The 17,689-nt window shown below is 41.3% G+C and overlaps 2 protein-coding genes across 4 annotated transcripts in view; both read left to right on the top strand.

The window, feature by feature from the left end:
* The first annotated feature begins 1,594 nt into the window (after positions 1-1,594).
* Positions 1,595-6,041, top strand: LOC125302887 (calcitonin gene-related peptide-like). 3 transcript variants are annotated; one of them, XM_048256222.1, is made up of 5 exons: positions 1,598-1,735; positions 2,579-2,670; positions 3,179-3,313; positions 5,044-5,229; positions 5,449-6,041. In XM_048256222.1, exons 2-4 carry the CDS (start codon positions 2,585-2,587, stop codon positions 5,201-5,203), a joined length of 381 nt encoding a protein of 126 aa, XP_048112179.1. In that variant the 5' UTR covers positions 1,598-1,735; positions 2,579-2,584; the 3' UTR covers positions 5,204-5,229; positions 5,449-6,041. The 3 variants fall into 3 exon arrangements, with proteins under 3 accessions (XP_048112176.1, XP_048112179.1, XP_048112178.1); XM_048256221.1 differs by having other exon boundaries at positions 5,041-5,229; XM_048256219.1 differs by lacking the exons at positions 5,044-5,229; positions 5,449-6,041 and adding an exon at positions 4,043-4,631 and having other exon boundaries at positions 1,595-1,735.
* A 2,559-nt stretch (positions 6,042-8,600) lies between these two features.
* LOC125303581 (protein inscuteable homolog) overlaps positions 8,601-17,689 on the top strand; it is a 39,393-nt gene continuing 30,304 nt past the window's right edge. The window contains exon 1 of the mRNA XM_048257398.1: positions 8,601-8,778. The gene's annotated coding sequence lies outside the window, so the exon portion shown is untranslated. The remainder of the gene's footprint in view (positions 8,779-17,689) is intronic.

Below are 17,689 nucleotides of genomic sequence, written 5' to 3'. Positions count from 1 at the left end.
AACTTATTGATCACAAACATTTGGTCATGAGGCAGCATAACTCCAATCTGTTGACTGGCTACAGTGACTGGCTTTTCACATGTGTTTCGTCTGGCTTTTCACATGTCTGTTTATCGCATATGCACAATGGCCAGATATCACTTTACATTTCAACAGGACATTATGGCCACACAAGCAAATCTTGAATTGCTATTTTTAGCTGGCTAAAACTCCACTGGCTACCCCTAGCAGCCGGCGTGAAATTCAAGTCAGTGACGCTTGCCTACAAAGTGATTGCTGGGTCTGCTCCCACGTATACCTAAATGCTCTCATAAAGGCTTATGTCACCCGTTGTCTTCTATATTCCTCCAAGGATGTTGTCTGGCATTGCTGTGCACTCCTCTCCTAACCCATCTAACCCAACAAACCTACAGTATATGCACTTACACTTCCTTATTCTTCCCTCTTTCTTTTTCTAGTACTTTTTCTAGTACTTCTGCACTCAAACTAGTAGTATTTATTGTAGTACTATTTATTGTTATCTAGGGTATCCTTTGCAATGGAGCTTGAATGCATTAATCCCTCATTTTGTAAGTCGCTTAAGATAAAAGTGTCTGCTAAACTATTACATGTAAATGCAAATGTAACACAGACAGACAAAAGCATCACTTCTCCCCAGCGGGTCCCTGCGAGATGATTTAGCTCCTCTGCCATCCATGAAGCCTGATGCTCAGTAGCAATAAAAAGCTCAAAGAGCTCCTCTCTGATGCAGGCCTGAGGCCATAGAACTTGAGCTGTATAAACATACCTATGTAATATAACATATAAACATAATCTATTAACAGAAATGAAAACAAACAAATATTGGGGAAAATTGTCTAATGCAGACACATGAGACACATGCATTGAATTATGCCAATCGGACCATTCTGAGCTATAAGTACATACATATTTTGACATGGGGGACGCAGAGAGTGAGGGACATCTCAATGTGTTCCATCTGTGTAATACAAGCAATTGTCTCTTCATTTTATTTAAAATTAAATTAGTAAATTAAAATCACTCTATTTTCAGATACCACACAATTTTAGTATTTCAACCTTAAGCAGCTTCATATTCACTCTAAAATAGCACAATAACACTGTCTATTGAGAAAAGAGAGTTGGACACTGCTATAAACGAGTATTGTGTGTATTGTGTTGAGTATTTGAAAAGCATGACGTGATTATTTGACCAGTAGATGGCTCTGCCAGCAAGTCTGCAGCCTTCATGATTTGTCATCTGAAAATGTATCCTGCTACACATTTTTGGAAGCCCATAAAATATTAATTACCAGGGATAGACATGGTGGCCATTCACTTGATTTGGTCCCATTTAATTAATGACATCAATGTTAATTTAGGTATCAAATGCTCCAACGGAGTGGTGGATTTTGTGAATGGAGCACTTAGTGGCTCCAACATGACGTCATTGCGAAGCCGTAGGACTTATTAGTTTGCCAGAAACCCAGGATGGCTTCACATTGGCTGGCTGGAGTATCTGTGCAGGATGATTGGCTGATGGGATATAATTAAACACCTACACAGTCAATACACAAATCCTAGTGGTGGATATATAGGCTTGTACATTGTGGCTGCATGCAACAGAGTCAAGAGTTGGTCTCCAAGTTGGAAGAAGTCCACTCAGTGTTTCATACAAATTTATCAATTCACCTACGGTGTATATTTTTGTGCAGGAAGACCCAGCAATTTTCAAGGTAAGTTGAGAGGGTTTTTTTTGCGGTTGTTGACAGGATGCACTCAGTGTGACTGGGGAAAGGCAAAGTCTGTTCTGACAGTATCTTTTAGCTCCGATTCAGATGGGAAATGGGACCAGCCTCAGGACAGCAGTGGTGATGAGATGGCTTTAATTGGATTGAGGAGTGGACAGAGGGGTCAGAGCTGGCGGCCAGCTTGTGCTGTGTGGCCGAGATGAACAGGAGAGCGAGAGAGGGAGAGGAGTTTGCGTGTGGAGGCTTTCTGAAGGAGACATAGAGTGATTATCTCCCTTGGCTGTCCATGGGAGTGTGGTGGCAGCTCATTACACTAATGCACTTGGTCTCAGGGGAGGGGAGGGGGGTTGTTGTTGTCATTGGGGTGGTGGGGCTCACTGGACCCCCGATCCATTCAGCCCTGGTGCTCTCTTGGACTATCCCATCTACAAATCCCATTGCTGTTATTAACTATGGGCTGCAGATGTTGTTGTGGAGACTCAAACTGTTTAAAGGCTGGTGTGGTGTGTGTATGTGTGTGTGCGCGCATGCCTGCGTGTGTGTGACAGAGGAAGAGACAGAGATAGAGATATCTGCACTAGGGGACAGTTAATAGCTGACTGTGGTTTATTTAATTTAAGATGAATTGATCATTTCTCGCTGGCCCAGGTTTGCTATTTACCTACAACTTCTGTTTGATTGTCTTATTTTACTGCTATTCTTTAGGGGCACACCAATAGTCAGTTCAGGTCTTGACTGCGAGTCCATTTATATATATACATTTTCTGTTGGTTACAATTTTACAAACTGACACTGTTTATATTATTTCTGACATTTTCTTTGCTGTAGGAAACCATGTTTATGTTGAAGATCTCTGCCTTTCTTGTTGCTTATGCCCTGGTTATTTGCCAGATGTACAGCTCCCAAGCAGCTCCTGCCAGGTGAGATATACTGTACCTGCAGTTCTGAAGCCAGAGAGGCCACTTAGTACAACTCAGATGAATGTGGGAAAGAATGTGACACCTATGTTGAGCTAGGTTAATCCACTGAATCAATTTACCAACCTCTCTGATGGACAAAGTAATGCCTGCGTTAATCTAATAAAAGAGTTGCAATTAACAGATTATAATTATATTATAAGATTATATGGTTCCAAATCCATGTCAAGTAGAACTATCATGCAAAGCGTGGAAAAAAGGTCACCCCTGCATTCACATATCATAAGCACACACACTCATAAAATCTATATATTCCACTCAAACCCCTCCCAGCCTTTTAGGGTGAGTACCCAAAGCATATTCTGTTTTGGCCAGCTTCCCTTCCCCAGTGCAGATGTAATTGCTTTCTTGCCTGTGTGCCATCAGACATCCATTGTTTCAAGAACTCATGGTTTGCCATTTTGTCACTGGTCTGCCCTGGTCTCTGACTGCTATGGATTCCTCTTTGCAGACCTGGTTTAGAGTCTCTGACAGAACGGGTCACGCTGACAGACTATGAAGCGCGGCGGTTACTAAACGCCATTGTCAATGAGTTTGTGCAGATGACAGCAGAGGAGCTGGAACAGCAAGTGAATGAAGGAAATAGGTACATATCTACATAATATCTTTTTGCCATTTTCCCTCCTAATGTATACATTTTGCCACATAAAATAGAAGGTTAATTTTATACTATATGAGAAAAACACTCACTTTAAATGAATTGGATCAATAATACAGCTCCCTTTAGCGCTGCTGAGCAGTGTTTCCTGTCCCTAATTTTGAGACCTGAGGTATGTGCTCTGCTACAGTAGTCGGTGAATTTTTTCACTTCCTCTGAAAAGAGTTTAAATTAAAAACACAAATTCTTTTTCATTCTCTTTTGTGTTTCGCATGATGATTTTATTTAGTCCAAGACCAATTTGCAAGAACCCGCTTGCCTGTCTGATGACATAGCAAACCTTGAATGATTTACTATAATAAAGCATGACCATGTTATGATTTGCATGGTATCAGGAAAATTTGCATTTGCAAATGTTAAATTAATTTGGGAAATGAAGGTGGAATGCAAGAGCATGTGATAATTTACAGAAAAGCATGAATAATACATTTAGCCATTCAAAACTTTTACCTTCAAAATAAATTGGTAGGACACGGAATGAATTTCTGTTCCTGTTTGGAATGCATGAGAGCAGGGGAATGATGACGATGAAGATGGTGGTGGTGGTATGATGTGGTGCAGGGGTGTAGTGTGTGGGGGTGGGGGGTGTAGTTGGCATGATTCCCGCATGCTTCTCAGTTCTGTGAGCCTGTCTCTGCATGTTGTCTCTCCCCACAGCTGGGACAGACCCCTGTCCAAGCGCTGCTCCAATCTCAGCACCTGCGCACTGGGCAAACTGTCCCAGGAGCTGCACAAAATACAATCGTACCCTCGCACGGACGTGGGCGCCGGCACCCCCGGCAAGAAACGCAGCCTACCCGACAGCAACCATTACGCCAGCAACCTGGAGCTGGATTCCATCTAACCCCTCTCCCCCCACCCCCCTGCCTATCCCCCTGTGTGTTCGTTCCTTACTCAGTGGTCTTGGTGCATGTGGATACTGCCTGCTTGGTTGACTTCAGAGAAATCCCCCTCTTTCAATTCAGAGTCATCCTCTACAGATCCCTTTGATTCTCTTTTTTTTGTTTGGACAGCAAAAAATGTGCAAAATTATTTAGAATGTTTCTTTATCTTTATCTCAGAGAATCATATTTTTTTTCTAGATGTAATTAATTTTCAAGTGAATATTAAATTCCCTCCTTGGATGCCGTGGTTAAAGGCATCATCAATTAAATGCAGCAGTCATAGTCTAATTAAACAAAAACGATGGTTCTTTCATGTGTTGCCGTTTTTTATTTGTTTAATAAACTTATTTTTATATCAGGAAGCTTTTTTGTTTTTTATTCATATGTTTAACAAAAACCTAAAGTAGCTCATTTACTGTAAATTAAACAAAAAGGTAATTCCTAAATACAAACACACAATGAACATAAACATCACCAGAGGTAAGATGCTTAACAAAATGAAATTACAAGTTATTTCATTGCACACTGCATTAATCAATCATACATATTTGTAAATGAATATATGTTTTAATGCTGTTCACACTTTATACTGTGAATTCACAAGTGCAGTATGGCTATATTTGTTTTGTATGTGTATGTGTGAGCTGGGGGAGTGAGAGAAACACCTAATGCATGAGACCGTGTCAGCGTGTGTGTGAGTGTGCATGTATGTGATCAGGTTGAGTGACGTGTGAATGGCACCTGTTTAACATGTCCCTGTGTCTCCTAAAGCAGCGTTACAGCACAGAAGCGAGCGTGCAACACTGCCACCTGCGTGACTCACCGCCTGGCGGACTTCCTGAGCAGGTCGGGGGGCATCACCAGCAGCAGTTTTGTCCCCACCAACGTGGGTGCCCATGCGTTCGGCCGACGGAGGAGACACATCCAGATGTGAACATTCCACCAGCCTTCAGGGAAAGGGTGAATAGGTCTCCCTGTGCTTCTGCCTTTGCATGTATGCAATCTAGTGAGATGGATCATTGGGTTGTCACCTAACTCTCAGCTGGAACAGTTGGGACTTTTGTAGGCATTATGATACCTACTCAGCATAGATGAGTAATGTCTCTTGATGTCACTACAGCCCACTCCATTCAGGGGGCTCCACATTAACCACTCTATTCCCCTCCTCTTCTACCGCAGAGGTTGACCCTTCTCAACAAGATGACATCATGTCCAATCTAGGCAGAAAAAAAAAATATGACAGCCACCACATTCATCCTCCCCGTCAACAGAAGAGCGGCTCCCAGGCCATGACATGACTCTCATATGCTCTCTTGATGTTATAACCCTCCCATTTTGCTTTTGGCAATCATGCAAAAAGACGAGAAAAAAAACATTACTTTTGCTATGTACATCAGACGACTAGCCCCACCGCCCTTCAAAACAATGGAGGAAAATATATCTTATTTTTTGATATGACATTGATTTTCAATAAAATAGAAAAGCAGTGTTTATTTCCTTTCTTCGGCATAGAGTACTTATGTATCATACCCCCACCCCCCACCCCTCTCTCCATGTCCCAGCAGTGCTGCCATACCTCGGGGACAACATTAAAGTTCAGCCTATCCAAGGCTCCCTCTCGATGGCTGTGTCTTGTGCCTTGATGTAAAACATTTACATGACATGATTGTACAGTCTGTTCCTGTACTTTGAAGACAGAAGACGAGACATTCATGATATTAATATTGTAATGACTGTGAATTTCAGCAAGATTAAAACGTATTTTAGATACATTTGGGTCGGGGTACATGTGTTGTTCTTGAGATTTAAGACAAAGTGTATTTCTTTCTATAGTTTGCAACACAACTGGTGCACTGCCATAGTGCAATAGTTCACACCTTATCATGCAGTAAATCTCTTGCAAAAAAGATGGTGTTGGAGGGAATATGAATCTAAATGGAAATAATGAATTCAAATGTAAGGTATAGATTTCTAATAAAGCATTCAGCATGAATGTATTAGAAATGCTAAATGATACAATTTAGGGAAAGAAATTCTAGAAGCAGTTATTTCTATTCTCTCCAGATTCTTTCACAGATTTATAATGTGTCTGATATACTGTACACATCCTGTGTCACATCTTAGCTGCGTGTTCAGCTTTTAACAGAATGGTAAAATTGTATTGTAGTTCTGACTGAGACTGAGAGCATTTTTGTGGTCTGTGAGATATACAACCAAGTCTAAATGTCATTATGATTAGGCAATTCAGTTTGAAATAAATGAGCCCAAAGACAAGACCACATTTTACACCAATTACTGAATTGATTCAGGAAGCATACTGTTATTACAGACTAATTAGTTTTCCACCACTGGATATTGATAAAATGTCACATTTACTGCTATGGTGTGTTTCAGATTGAATCCATTGAAAAACAGAACTATATAATAGTAGAACAAGATAACTTTTTTATTACTTTACCATGGAAATATGGACTGGCCGTCATACAGTCATCCTCCAACAGGGGGCATTTGTGAGTTCCTCAGAACACCAATCCTAGGATCTAGAGAAGACCTTGTTTACATAACAACCTGGGTACTAGATGTTTTAACTCTGTAACTCTAAATTTAGTAAGTACTGTAAGTGCACCATTTAGGTTAATGAAAACTTCTGCATCTGAATGAATTTGCAGCTTAACAGAATTGTATGGACAACTGGACATCTAAAAATTGATGTGCAAGTCAACTGTGAAAAAGAGGAACCCAAGACTGGGTAATCCCTCACAGTCAGGAGGGCAGGCAGTAAAACAATGAACAAAGCTGAACAAAGCCAACAAATCCCTCTAGGCACAAGTGACATGGTTCTTATTAAAGCTGCCAAAATGGTCTTGAAATGTGACTAAATCACTACTGAATCGAAGCAAGTTTCAACATATTCAGAGGCATAACGCTCCTGCCTGAGGAGGACGGCTAAATTATAAGGTTGATCTCAACCACTGTGAAATCAACTGTTATTAAGAAACACAGCGTTTGGGCTAGGCCTCAGAGTGCTGATATTGCTGTGGATCTCTCCCTCCATCTTCATCTAGATATTTTCAGTCCATGCAAACCTTTACCCTAACTTGATCCTCTTCTGTGTGTTGTTTGTCCCCCATTGGACTACATCAGTTATGCAGCCTGTAACACTTTTTGACTCATATGGAAACTTTTCCTGCAAGATGGAAAACCTCTCCATATTTTGATAATTGTGGGAGACTGGAAGTCATGGGCTTGTTTTGGTTGGTTTGTGTCTCTCTCTCTCCCTTTGCAATGTGCTCTCTTTGCCAGCAAGGGAAAAAACCAGCCTTAATGGTGAACAGCTGGGAGATATTTGGTCATTTCAGCTGAAAATAAGATGGTGGTGCGCTAGAAGCTTACTTTCCCATTCAGGACCTTCAGTTACCCTTTTACTTTTAGCTATCCTATAATCTGCAAATGTAAAGACATACAAGACAGTGTTATGTGACTTTATGAAAACATTTAACTATACACCAAACGAAAAACATAATCTCCTTAATCTAAATTATCTGTGTAAAGGAAACTCTCAAAAATGCTTCTGTGATGTGAATACTGAGACTGGAAATATTGAGGAGTACTAAGGATCTTACAAGGCTTTAAAAATGTCAAAACATTTTGCTGGCAGTGGTCGCGTTATGTCCCAGTAACTTAAATCCTCGTAGCACGTGCTTTTTTCTTTGTATATACATAAATATACTTACTGTTTGCTTTTTTAAAATCCTGTAAGCCTTCAAGGAGATTTCTTACCCATTCCTAACACTGAGGTGAAATGAGAAGCTTTGAAAGTTTCCCTGTCAGGATCCAGGAATAACATACACTCAGACAACATCCTTCCCATAGCTCTCCTGTGACTTCTACGCAAAGGTAAACACGCTCTTTTGCCGTGTCAGAAATATGATTTCATTCTGCTGTGGTGGCGATTCTGACATATGGCTTTCTGTTCCCCCATCAGCACACTCTCACCTCCCCCCCAGTTCTCCCTCACTCTCCTCCCCCCTGGCCCACATCTGGACCCCAGTGCCTTATTTATTTATGTGGTCTGTCTTGCTTTTGTGGGACTTTTAAAACGTTCTCTACCTAGTTCTTCTGGCACTCAGGCTAGGAACTGATGAGGTCTACAATTACATTTTACCATAACTGGTCACTGTGTAATTACATGCTTGACCACAGAATCTCTCCAAAAGTACAGCCCTAACTTCTCAAATGGCAGACAGAAATAAGAATAGTTTCATGTCTGTTTGGACTGTAGCCCAGCTGAAACTATGCTCAGCTGCCTGTCTGACAGAAAGAGAGAGAGAGAGAGGGTTGGGAGCTTTACCTCCAAAAGGAAAATTCTGAGGACACTCTAGTCTCGGAACAGTAACTAGAGTGAGCTTCAGAGCCTTCATTTGTGATCACGAGAGAGGAGACGTTACTTTGTTGACGATGAACACCCGTGGGAATGCATCGAGTTTGTGACGCTTCGTAAATGCTGGGGTAGGTCAAGTAAATACTCTTGCTATTTACCGTCTGGAGGACATCTGGCTCTTTTTTTCTGGCTTCTTGAAAGACCTCTGGTCACGTAAGTTTGCAGTTTTGAAGTCAGAGCCCAGGCATGGAAACTTAGCGAGTTTACAATGGAAGCTGTCAGGTGCCTCTGACTGCCACACCACTGCATCCACAGAAAAGACTTGGCTGCCACTACAGGCATGAGTGCCTTAGTGGCATTTGGACAACACCATATTGATTCTAAAATAAGTCAGGTTGCCAAACTACTGGGAAGGCAAGAAGATCATATCAATGTAAAATTATTTTCTATGCATGACATTTTTAAGCTGCTTCATAAAAATAATTTTACAGAATGGGGAGTGGCAACTTTCATTCACTCAATAAGAAAAGACTATTCCCTTTTCATCCCACTAGGACATTCAAATACAGTTTTTAGATAGTTTATCAGATTTCACAATGCTTTCCAAACTTAGACACAAAAATTCAGTTTGTTTAAACTTTTTCCTAAGAATAGATTTATGCTCGGGGTGTGTTTGGTTAGCTAATGACTGACAGCAGCTCAGCCAGGCAGTGATTGAAGAGCTTCCACCACTAATGATAGATCTCTAGATTAGCTCGTTTCACTAATGATAGATCTCTAGATTAGCTCGTTTCACTGGGGGCTCCCCGTTCTCACTATTAGTGCCCTCACTGCATGCCTCCCCTCACCAGAATTCATCTAAATAGAAAGCAAAATAAGGAGATCTGGTTACACTTCTGTGCCCTCACAGAAAAGGGCCTTTGTATTTCTTTCAGTCAAGTCCGCACATCTAACCGCTAAGGCAATTTTTTGCCTGCCTTCTCTTTGAGATGTGCATATAATTGAGGAGGCCATTTGTCTATGAAAATGGACCCCAAATGATGTTACTGCTGCTGATTGTACTGAAAATGCTGATGTATTGCTGTAAGCATGTCTATTCATTTCTGAGCATCTTTTGTGTGTGGTAAATGTGAAGGTTCACTCTTCAGATTGAACTCCAATGAAAAACATGGTTGAGGCAGGATGCCACTTATTGGAACCATACAAAATGGAAATACCCTGCTGGAATCAGAGTGTCACTTCATTAGACTCGTATGACAATGTGATGGGTTCCTCTCACTCTGCCTTTCTACTGACACTCTAGACTTTTTGGCAGAACACAACGCAACTGATCATGTGGAAATGTTCTATGGGTAGAGCATGAATAAGAAAGTATTCTTTTCTTTAAAGTTTCAAAGTTTCATATTACAAACTTGAATCATGAATATAATAAACATTTTCCTATTCAGACAGTGTGGTTTGACAGACAAGTTTGTCCTCACTTGTGCCCTAATTTGAAGCTTGTTCAAGACTATTTTAACATTCACTGTTCCAATGAAAAGCCACTAGGCCTAATGGGCAGTAGGACAACAAAATTCTGAGGTTAGGCTAACTTTTCATGCTGAATATGTTTATACAGCCATCATTTATAACAAGGAAATCCAGCTCTCTTCCTACGTAGTGCTATAGTGTTACAGGTTCAAAGGATGCCAAAGTAGCAACACTAAATTACCCTTAACCTGTTGTTTGTTTTTCATATCCTGGGTCAGCCAAAAGTCGAAGACCAGTGTTTCTCTGTATCAGTGTAACTCAAGAGGAGCGGGGAGGTCATGCCTTTTTTCTGGCCTCATAGTCCAGGCTGCAATCAGACAGTGTGTCCATTCTGTCCCTGGGCTTCCAGCTGGAACCGGCAATGTTTTTCTCTAGCAGAGGCTGAAATAAATTTTCTACAGCTGTTTATGTGCTAATGGTTGACTTGACCCTAGGGGTATATTGATAAGGGTAGGTTTACTTAAGTATATCTAATATTGTATTCATACTTCACAGGTCTGACAAATTGGAACATGTTAGCATGTCAGACAGCATACTTATTAGTAAATTAACATTATACTAAAATATTCAACAATTCTAGTTTAGAAGTGAAATAGTGTTGAACATGAGAGGAGCAGTGGCTGACAGTCTAATGTGTGTAGAGAGAATGTTAAAGAAGTGTATAACAGAAAGGTTGTGGCACAACTGTAGGCATTGTAGTTGGTTTTCACTAACTATTGGCATTGTAGTACTATGTAGAAGAGTATGAAAGATAGAACTTGTCTCCTTATTTGAGTAGGGAATTGTGTTGATATGTGGGTATAATGTATGTGTCATGCTACACATTGTGTAAACCTCACTCCCGATGCCTTAAGAGATGTATTACGCTAGAACAAATGGGGTTTAGCTCATTACATTACATTACATTGCATTACATTACATTTGGCTGACGCTTTTTTAGCCAAAGCAACTAACAACATGGTAAACAGTTTAAGTTTTAGAGCAATTCTCAACAATTTTAGGACAATTTAAAAAACATTAGAGTACAGTAAAAATAATTGCATCAGTGAGTGCTGTTTTTAACAGTTACGTGTCAGTTTAAGACGGCTGGTGAGTGCTAGGATCAGCAAGACTTGTTGTAAGTGTTGCTATGAGAGGAGATGTTCTCTAAAGAGCTGGGTCTTCAGAAGTTTTTTGAAAATGGAGAGGGATGTCCCTGCCCTTGTAGGAACTGGCAGTGTGTTCCACCAACGAGGAACACAGATGAGAAAAGTTTGGATTGGCCTGAGCATACTGGTGGTAGAGCTAGGCGTCGTTTCGCCTGAGGGAGCTTAGCGGTCTGGAGGTAGCGATGTCTGTATGAGGGCATTCAAGTAGGTGGGAGCAGAACCAGAGACTACTTTGTAGGCAAGTGTTAGAGCCTTGAATTTGATGCGGGCCGCCATAGGTAGCCAGTGTAGCTGGATGAGCAGCGGGGTAACATGTGCCCTTTTGGGTTGGTTGTAGACCAGGCGTGCCGCCGCGTTCTGGATCATCTGAAGTGGTTTCACTGCGCAGGCTGGGAGACCTGTCAGGAGGGCGTTGCAGTAGTCGAGTCATGAGATGACTATTGCCTGAACCAGAAGTTGGGTAGCATCTTGAGTCAAGTAGGTCCTGATTTTCCGTATGTTGTAGAGTGCAAAACGGCATGACCGGGCGACTGAGGCAACATGATCTGAGAAGTTTACTTGGTTGTCTAGAACAACTCCTAGATTTCTTGCAGTCCTGGTAGGTGAAACAGACAGGGAGTCAAATTTGATGTTGATGTTGTGGTGTATGGTAGGTTTAGCTGGGAGGAGCAGCAGTTCAGTCTTTGAGAGGTTCAGCTGGAGGTGGTGTGCCTTCATCCATGTAGCTATGTCTGAGAGGCAATCCGAGATCCGTGTTGAAACCGTGGGGTCATCAGGTGGAAAGGACAGATAGAGCTGTGTGTCGTCTGCATAGCAGTGGTATGAGAAGCCATGTGAACGGATAGTCTGTCCCAAGGAGGTGGTGTAGATAGCAAAGAGAAGGGGGCCCAGCACTGAGCCCTGGGGGACCCCTGTGGTGAGATGGTGAGGTGCAGATAGCTGACCAAGCCATGATATGTTAAACGAGCGTCCTGTGAGGTAGGATTCAAACCAGGAGAGAGCAGAACCGGAGATTCCCATTTTAGCAAGTATAGCGAGAAGGATGCGGTGATTAACCGTGTCAAAGGCAGCCGATAGGTCAAGCAGAATGAGTACTGATGACCGAGCGGTCGCCCTGGCTTCTTTTAAGGCTTCTGTTACAGACAGCAGAGCCGTTTCGGTAGAGTGGCCGCTTTTGAACCCAGACTGATTTGGATCCAGAAGGTTCTGAGAAAAGTTTTCGAGTGTCTGTAGCGCTGTTTATTTTGTCATTGTAGAAAGCCGTCTTAGCAGCAGTGATGCTGGCTGAGAAGGAGGTCAGGAGTGTCTGGTAGTTTTTGAGGTCATCAGTTAGTTTGGATTTAGTTAGTTCACTTGCTAGTGCACTCCACTCTCAATCCTAGGTGCTGCAAGTTGCAGGTTCGAGTCTGGGCTGAGCTGCGCGGTCGACACAGTGCAGGTTACATTGGTGCTGGGACCCGGATGGGAGTAAGGTTTGGGGGGGTTAGTGTAACGGTAGCCAGCTGGTACGTAGCTATGCAGAATGCATAGTGATGCATGCAATGTGATTGTGTTAACCTCACTCCAGATGCCTTAAGAGACGTGCTAGCAAGAGATGCTGGTCTATGGGTTGTAAGTCACTTGCTAGCTTGCGCTGCAAGTTGTGGGTTCGAGTGCAGGGCTGAGCCGCACTAGCCTGTGCATGCCCACCAAGATCTCATTTCAGGGAGATACGTCTGGAACACCATAATTTACTAATGTTTCCTTTGGTTGGCAGATAACCTGCTCAATCAGCGATGAGAGTGGATGACGTTATAGTTTTGAAATCGAAAGTGGCTGTTGTAAACGATAGTAGCAACGCCTGCAAACATCAAAAACTGCAGTCGGAAGAATCTGTACATTTATTTACAGCAAAGGTAGGCCCACATAAATTGTTTCCTGACTGCCAATGCTGGTTATTGTCAGTTTGTAAAATTTAGGCGAAGTAGGAAGTAACATAGGAATCCCTTAATAGTGATTGGTTAGGCTGGACCAATGATTTCAAAGATAACGCTATGTCTACATTCCGTCACCATGCTGGTATTGGAAAGGTTTCCCAATCGTGAGTGTCCAGACTCTATTCACTAAGTGAATGAGTTTAGTTTTAACCAGACTAGAGAGGTGCAGTCAACACAACACTACATAAGGTAAATGTTATACACTGACAATGCATCTGTTGTGATGTGGAGTAATGCCAAAGTAATGAATAGTGGTACAAATTACTTTCCACAGAGAGTAAATAAGTAAAGTGAAACATTACTTGTTTAAAAGCAATAGGTACAGTGTACTTTTTAGAGAAAGGACTCAAACACTGAATGTTCTCATTTTCTATGGCCAACATGATTGGATATAGTGGACAAGTCAGCCTGTCCTAATGCCTATGCTGTGACAATGTTCCAATTGGTGACGCCATGTAGATTCCTGTCAAACCATACAAATACCCATTTATTTTATTCAATACTTGCAAAAGAGCGTCATTACATGCTTTAAATTATTTATAAACATTTGTTTACAGCAGCAGAAGTTTTAGAATGTTTTGATTTGTTTAACTAAATGCCAATGTACACTAGAATTGTTTTAAGGTGTTTTTCAGCTGCCTGTCTGATGAGACAGAATTCCATCATTTGCTTGGTTTTAGGACAAAATGCACTGGCAAACAAATTTATTTGTTTTCAAGATGAGATGTCTGAAAATAAGTCCAACTCTTCTTAAATTAAGTCAAATTATTTTACGAAAAAATGCTGGGTAAGTCTCTCAAAGCAGTTTTTGCAGTGAGTACTGTATGCATTCCATCCGTCAAAAGGAGAGGAGAACATATTGTTACACATTGTTATGTCATGTCAGAGACGGAGGCAGTGCAAATTGATTAATTTACGCTTCGTTCATGCTTGTGGTGTGTATTCTACTTTATCAAGGGTGTCACAGATTTGGTATTATTCCTCATTGCTTTCTCCTATAACCTCTCTAAAGTTTAGGAACTACATTTAATCCTACAATGCTGTGCAATTTTCTGATTGACAACCGTTAGGAATCCTAAAAGTAGGAGTGGTAGGAGTGTTGCTCAATGTTACATTGAGGTACCCCAAACGGTAATAATTTACATTGAAGACTTCCTGAGGTTTCTGAATAGAGTGGGGATTCAGAATTTCACTTTTGAATAACTCAGAAGTGTAGAGGTGGTATTTGGTACAAAAGTTAGTGAGTATGGTTCACGTTAGGATTGTTCCTTAGGGGGCCTTGACCCTTTCCCAGGTCCTCCATGCCTACTCTTCTTTTCCCTTGTTTGCTTGACCCTCAAGACCTCACTTTCCCTCTGTCTCCACCTCCCCCATGGCCCCTTGAGAACTTTTAGCAACAACAGTCTTACAGATTATATTTATATCTAAACAAATGGCTCACACATGCTTTTATGAACTAATAAGGCTACACACTCATTATAATAGCGCATACCCTCAAAAAGGGACCGCAGAAAGAATGTGGGCAATGTGTTCAATCTTCAGGGCCCATTTTCTCTAAGAAACCCATCAGCAACTTCACAGGAAACATAGACTTATCTTAAAGTCTACGTCTTGTCCCAGACCTAGAAAAATATTGAAGTGGGAACACCTAGCACATTCTTGAGCACAGCTGAAGTGCTGCCTGGGTTCCCTGGTATGCCGAGAGGGTCCAGATCTGGGCGCTGATCTCAGATCTGGACCCCAAACACTCCCCTTTAATACCAACCAGCTGTGGATGTTGAATGCACATGAGTCACTGCTTCCAACTCCCTCTACCCTATTCTCCTAACCCCTTTCTTCATATCCATACCCTCAAACATCAAAGACACTGGCCTTTGCTCTAACCCTGGTTCTTCACTTAGTGCTGAACAATAGCATGATGTAACTGATGTAACTGATGAAACTGAGGCCAGTTCTAAACCTGTCTGGTGGAACAGATTTATGTGATGAGAGGGGCACCCGTTTGCATGAGAGGTGACAGTGGGTATGAGAGAGGAATGAATTGTAGGTAGTAAATTCTCGCACACAGGAAGTGGGGGTCTTGAAAAAAGTTAATACAATATTAGAACAAAGAGATGAGATAACCACAACATAAATTGGCACTGACCCTGAGATTTTATGAACAGAAAATCTTAAGATCACTGCTAAATCACTGATGAAATAATAGCAACATTTAGAAATAATATGCCAACACTGAGAATACCTTGTGTACCTGCTGTTGACACTATAAACGGGGAGACATTGCATGTGCCTTGTTGTGGGTTCTGCAACATACAACCCAAAGGAGTCAGGCCCAAACTGAACATGCGCTCTGCCTCCTGAACTACTGCTGCCAACACCACCACTGCCCTTCATACAACCATGTATAATACAACAAAATCAAAGGCATTATTAAAAATTAATTATATAAAAAACAACTTTAAAAGGTCAAATGTTAAATTGAACGATCAAAGACGAGGTGTAACACTACATCCAAAATTCTAAATATCAATCTTTAAAATATCAATCTTTTTTTCTTAATCAAGTCAATTTCTATAAGCAGCTTTACACATACTGGCCTGAATGTTTAGAATTGTTACTGAATAGAAGCCATGTTCTTTTCTCCAGTGAACAGGTGAGACTAAGCGCTCATCTTACCTGGCCATGTGTGTTATGTGGTGTCTCTTTCGGCTTCATTTATTATTAACACCATCTTTGGCTGTTAGCCGGCTGGAGTTCCACATGGAGAGGCGTGCTGGGTACAACATATACGCTCCCATTGGACAGGAGAACCTCAGGATCCAGCTCAAGCCCTAAGCAGGCAGACTTGTAACCACATCCTCACAGTACAACCGGCTCCTTCAAAGGACTTAACTACTCTGAGACTTTACTCTCTGTGTAAACTTCCTCTGCGGCACAACGAGACAGCTCCTCTGGCCTACTAATGCATGGGGATTTTTATTTGGCTGATCACCTCTTATGAAGGTATGGCAACGAGAGCATAACACACTAATTTCATTCAACAACAGGACAGTATCAGGGGTTATATGCTTCTATTGCCTCACCTAAAGGATTTAGTTTGTGCAGTGTTAATTTTTTAACAGATTTGATGATTCTCTAATGCATAATCTTAAATTAGTTTAAGTGGTGGAATAAGGAGGATTATGGGTAGATCTATTAAATGCTCTTAGCTGGTTGTGTATGGGCCAAGGATCACAGCTTAGGAAATGTTGTACAGTTTACATACTAATCGATTCACAGCTTAGCTTGCTTGTATACAACTAGCCTTTAGATAGCCATGTCAAATAAGCCTCTTACACATACACAAATGTGTGTCTGTGTGCTTTGTCTGTAGTGGATATTTGTTTGTTTATCAGGGTCTATATGGACAGAGTGAGACCACAGCACCTCTAACCTCCCTGTGTAATCTGACCTGCTATGATCTCATTCAGTGAGTGTTACATAAGGAATGGGCAGGAGACAACAAACATTTAACCTTACATATGGACATTTATATCAAGGCTGGTCCACCATTAACCATTCATCCATCCAATCACAATACAAGAATATCCTATCCTTATTATGGCTGACATTCTAGCTTCTTTTCATAAAAAATAAGCTTTAAGCAGTATTGTTCAAATGTTACTGTAAAATGGACATGATTTATTTCAGCCCTATTATTTTATACATGTGAAATCATGAACTGTTGCATGGGTGGAGGAGGCAAAAACACACACACACACATACCCAGGGGGAGAGACTGAAGGAGGCGGGGTAGGTTTCGCAAAATCAGGGGCAGGTGCATCATTATCTTTTTTGAGATTCCCAGCATCCGCCAAATGCTTACAAAGGAAAAATGCACTTAAAATGTCATGGACCATTTCCCTCTACCTGGCTGACTGGATTTCTGATGTCTCCTCTTCTCTCCTCTCGCTGTGTAAAGCAGGCTATATTCCTCCTGTGTGACAACAACACACTGGCTACCTTTCTGGTGTGCGTTGGCTAAATATTGGCTCATCCTTCAATTACTTTTTCCTACACCTTTTCTGGACGTGAACTTGAAATATGACCTTAGTAACAGTGTAGTAAACAAGGATTCATTTAACCATCTTAAGTTCAAGGACAAAATGTAAAACTATTCATTTAGTGACCTAAACAATAAAATAGAACATATCAATGATGATAAGAGGTGAGAGAAATAGTTTAGACGGAGATGGTTGATAAAGCAGGATCTTTGGTTTAGACATCATGAACATTGCTGATGATTGCTGACGATGTGACATGATACAGTTTGTGGTTCATAGTCTGGATCAGGTCCTGCATCAACCAAATCCAAAACTTATCATGTTTCATATGCTGAACACTGA

The sequence above is a fragment of the Alosa alosa genome, chromosome 11, assembly GCF_017589495.1.
Source record: "Alosa alosa isolate M-15738 ecotype Scorff River chromosome 11, AALO_Geno_1.1, whole genome shotgun sequence".
In the NCBI taxonomy this organism is placed as follows: domain Eukaryota; kingdom Metazoa; phylum Chordata; class Actinopteri; order Clupeiformes; family Clupeidae; genus Alosa; species Alosa alosa.
This window is presented reverse-complemented; position numbering and strand designations above follow the sequence as displayed.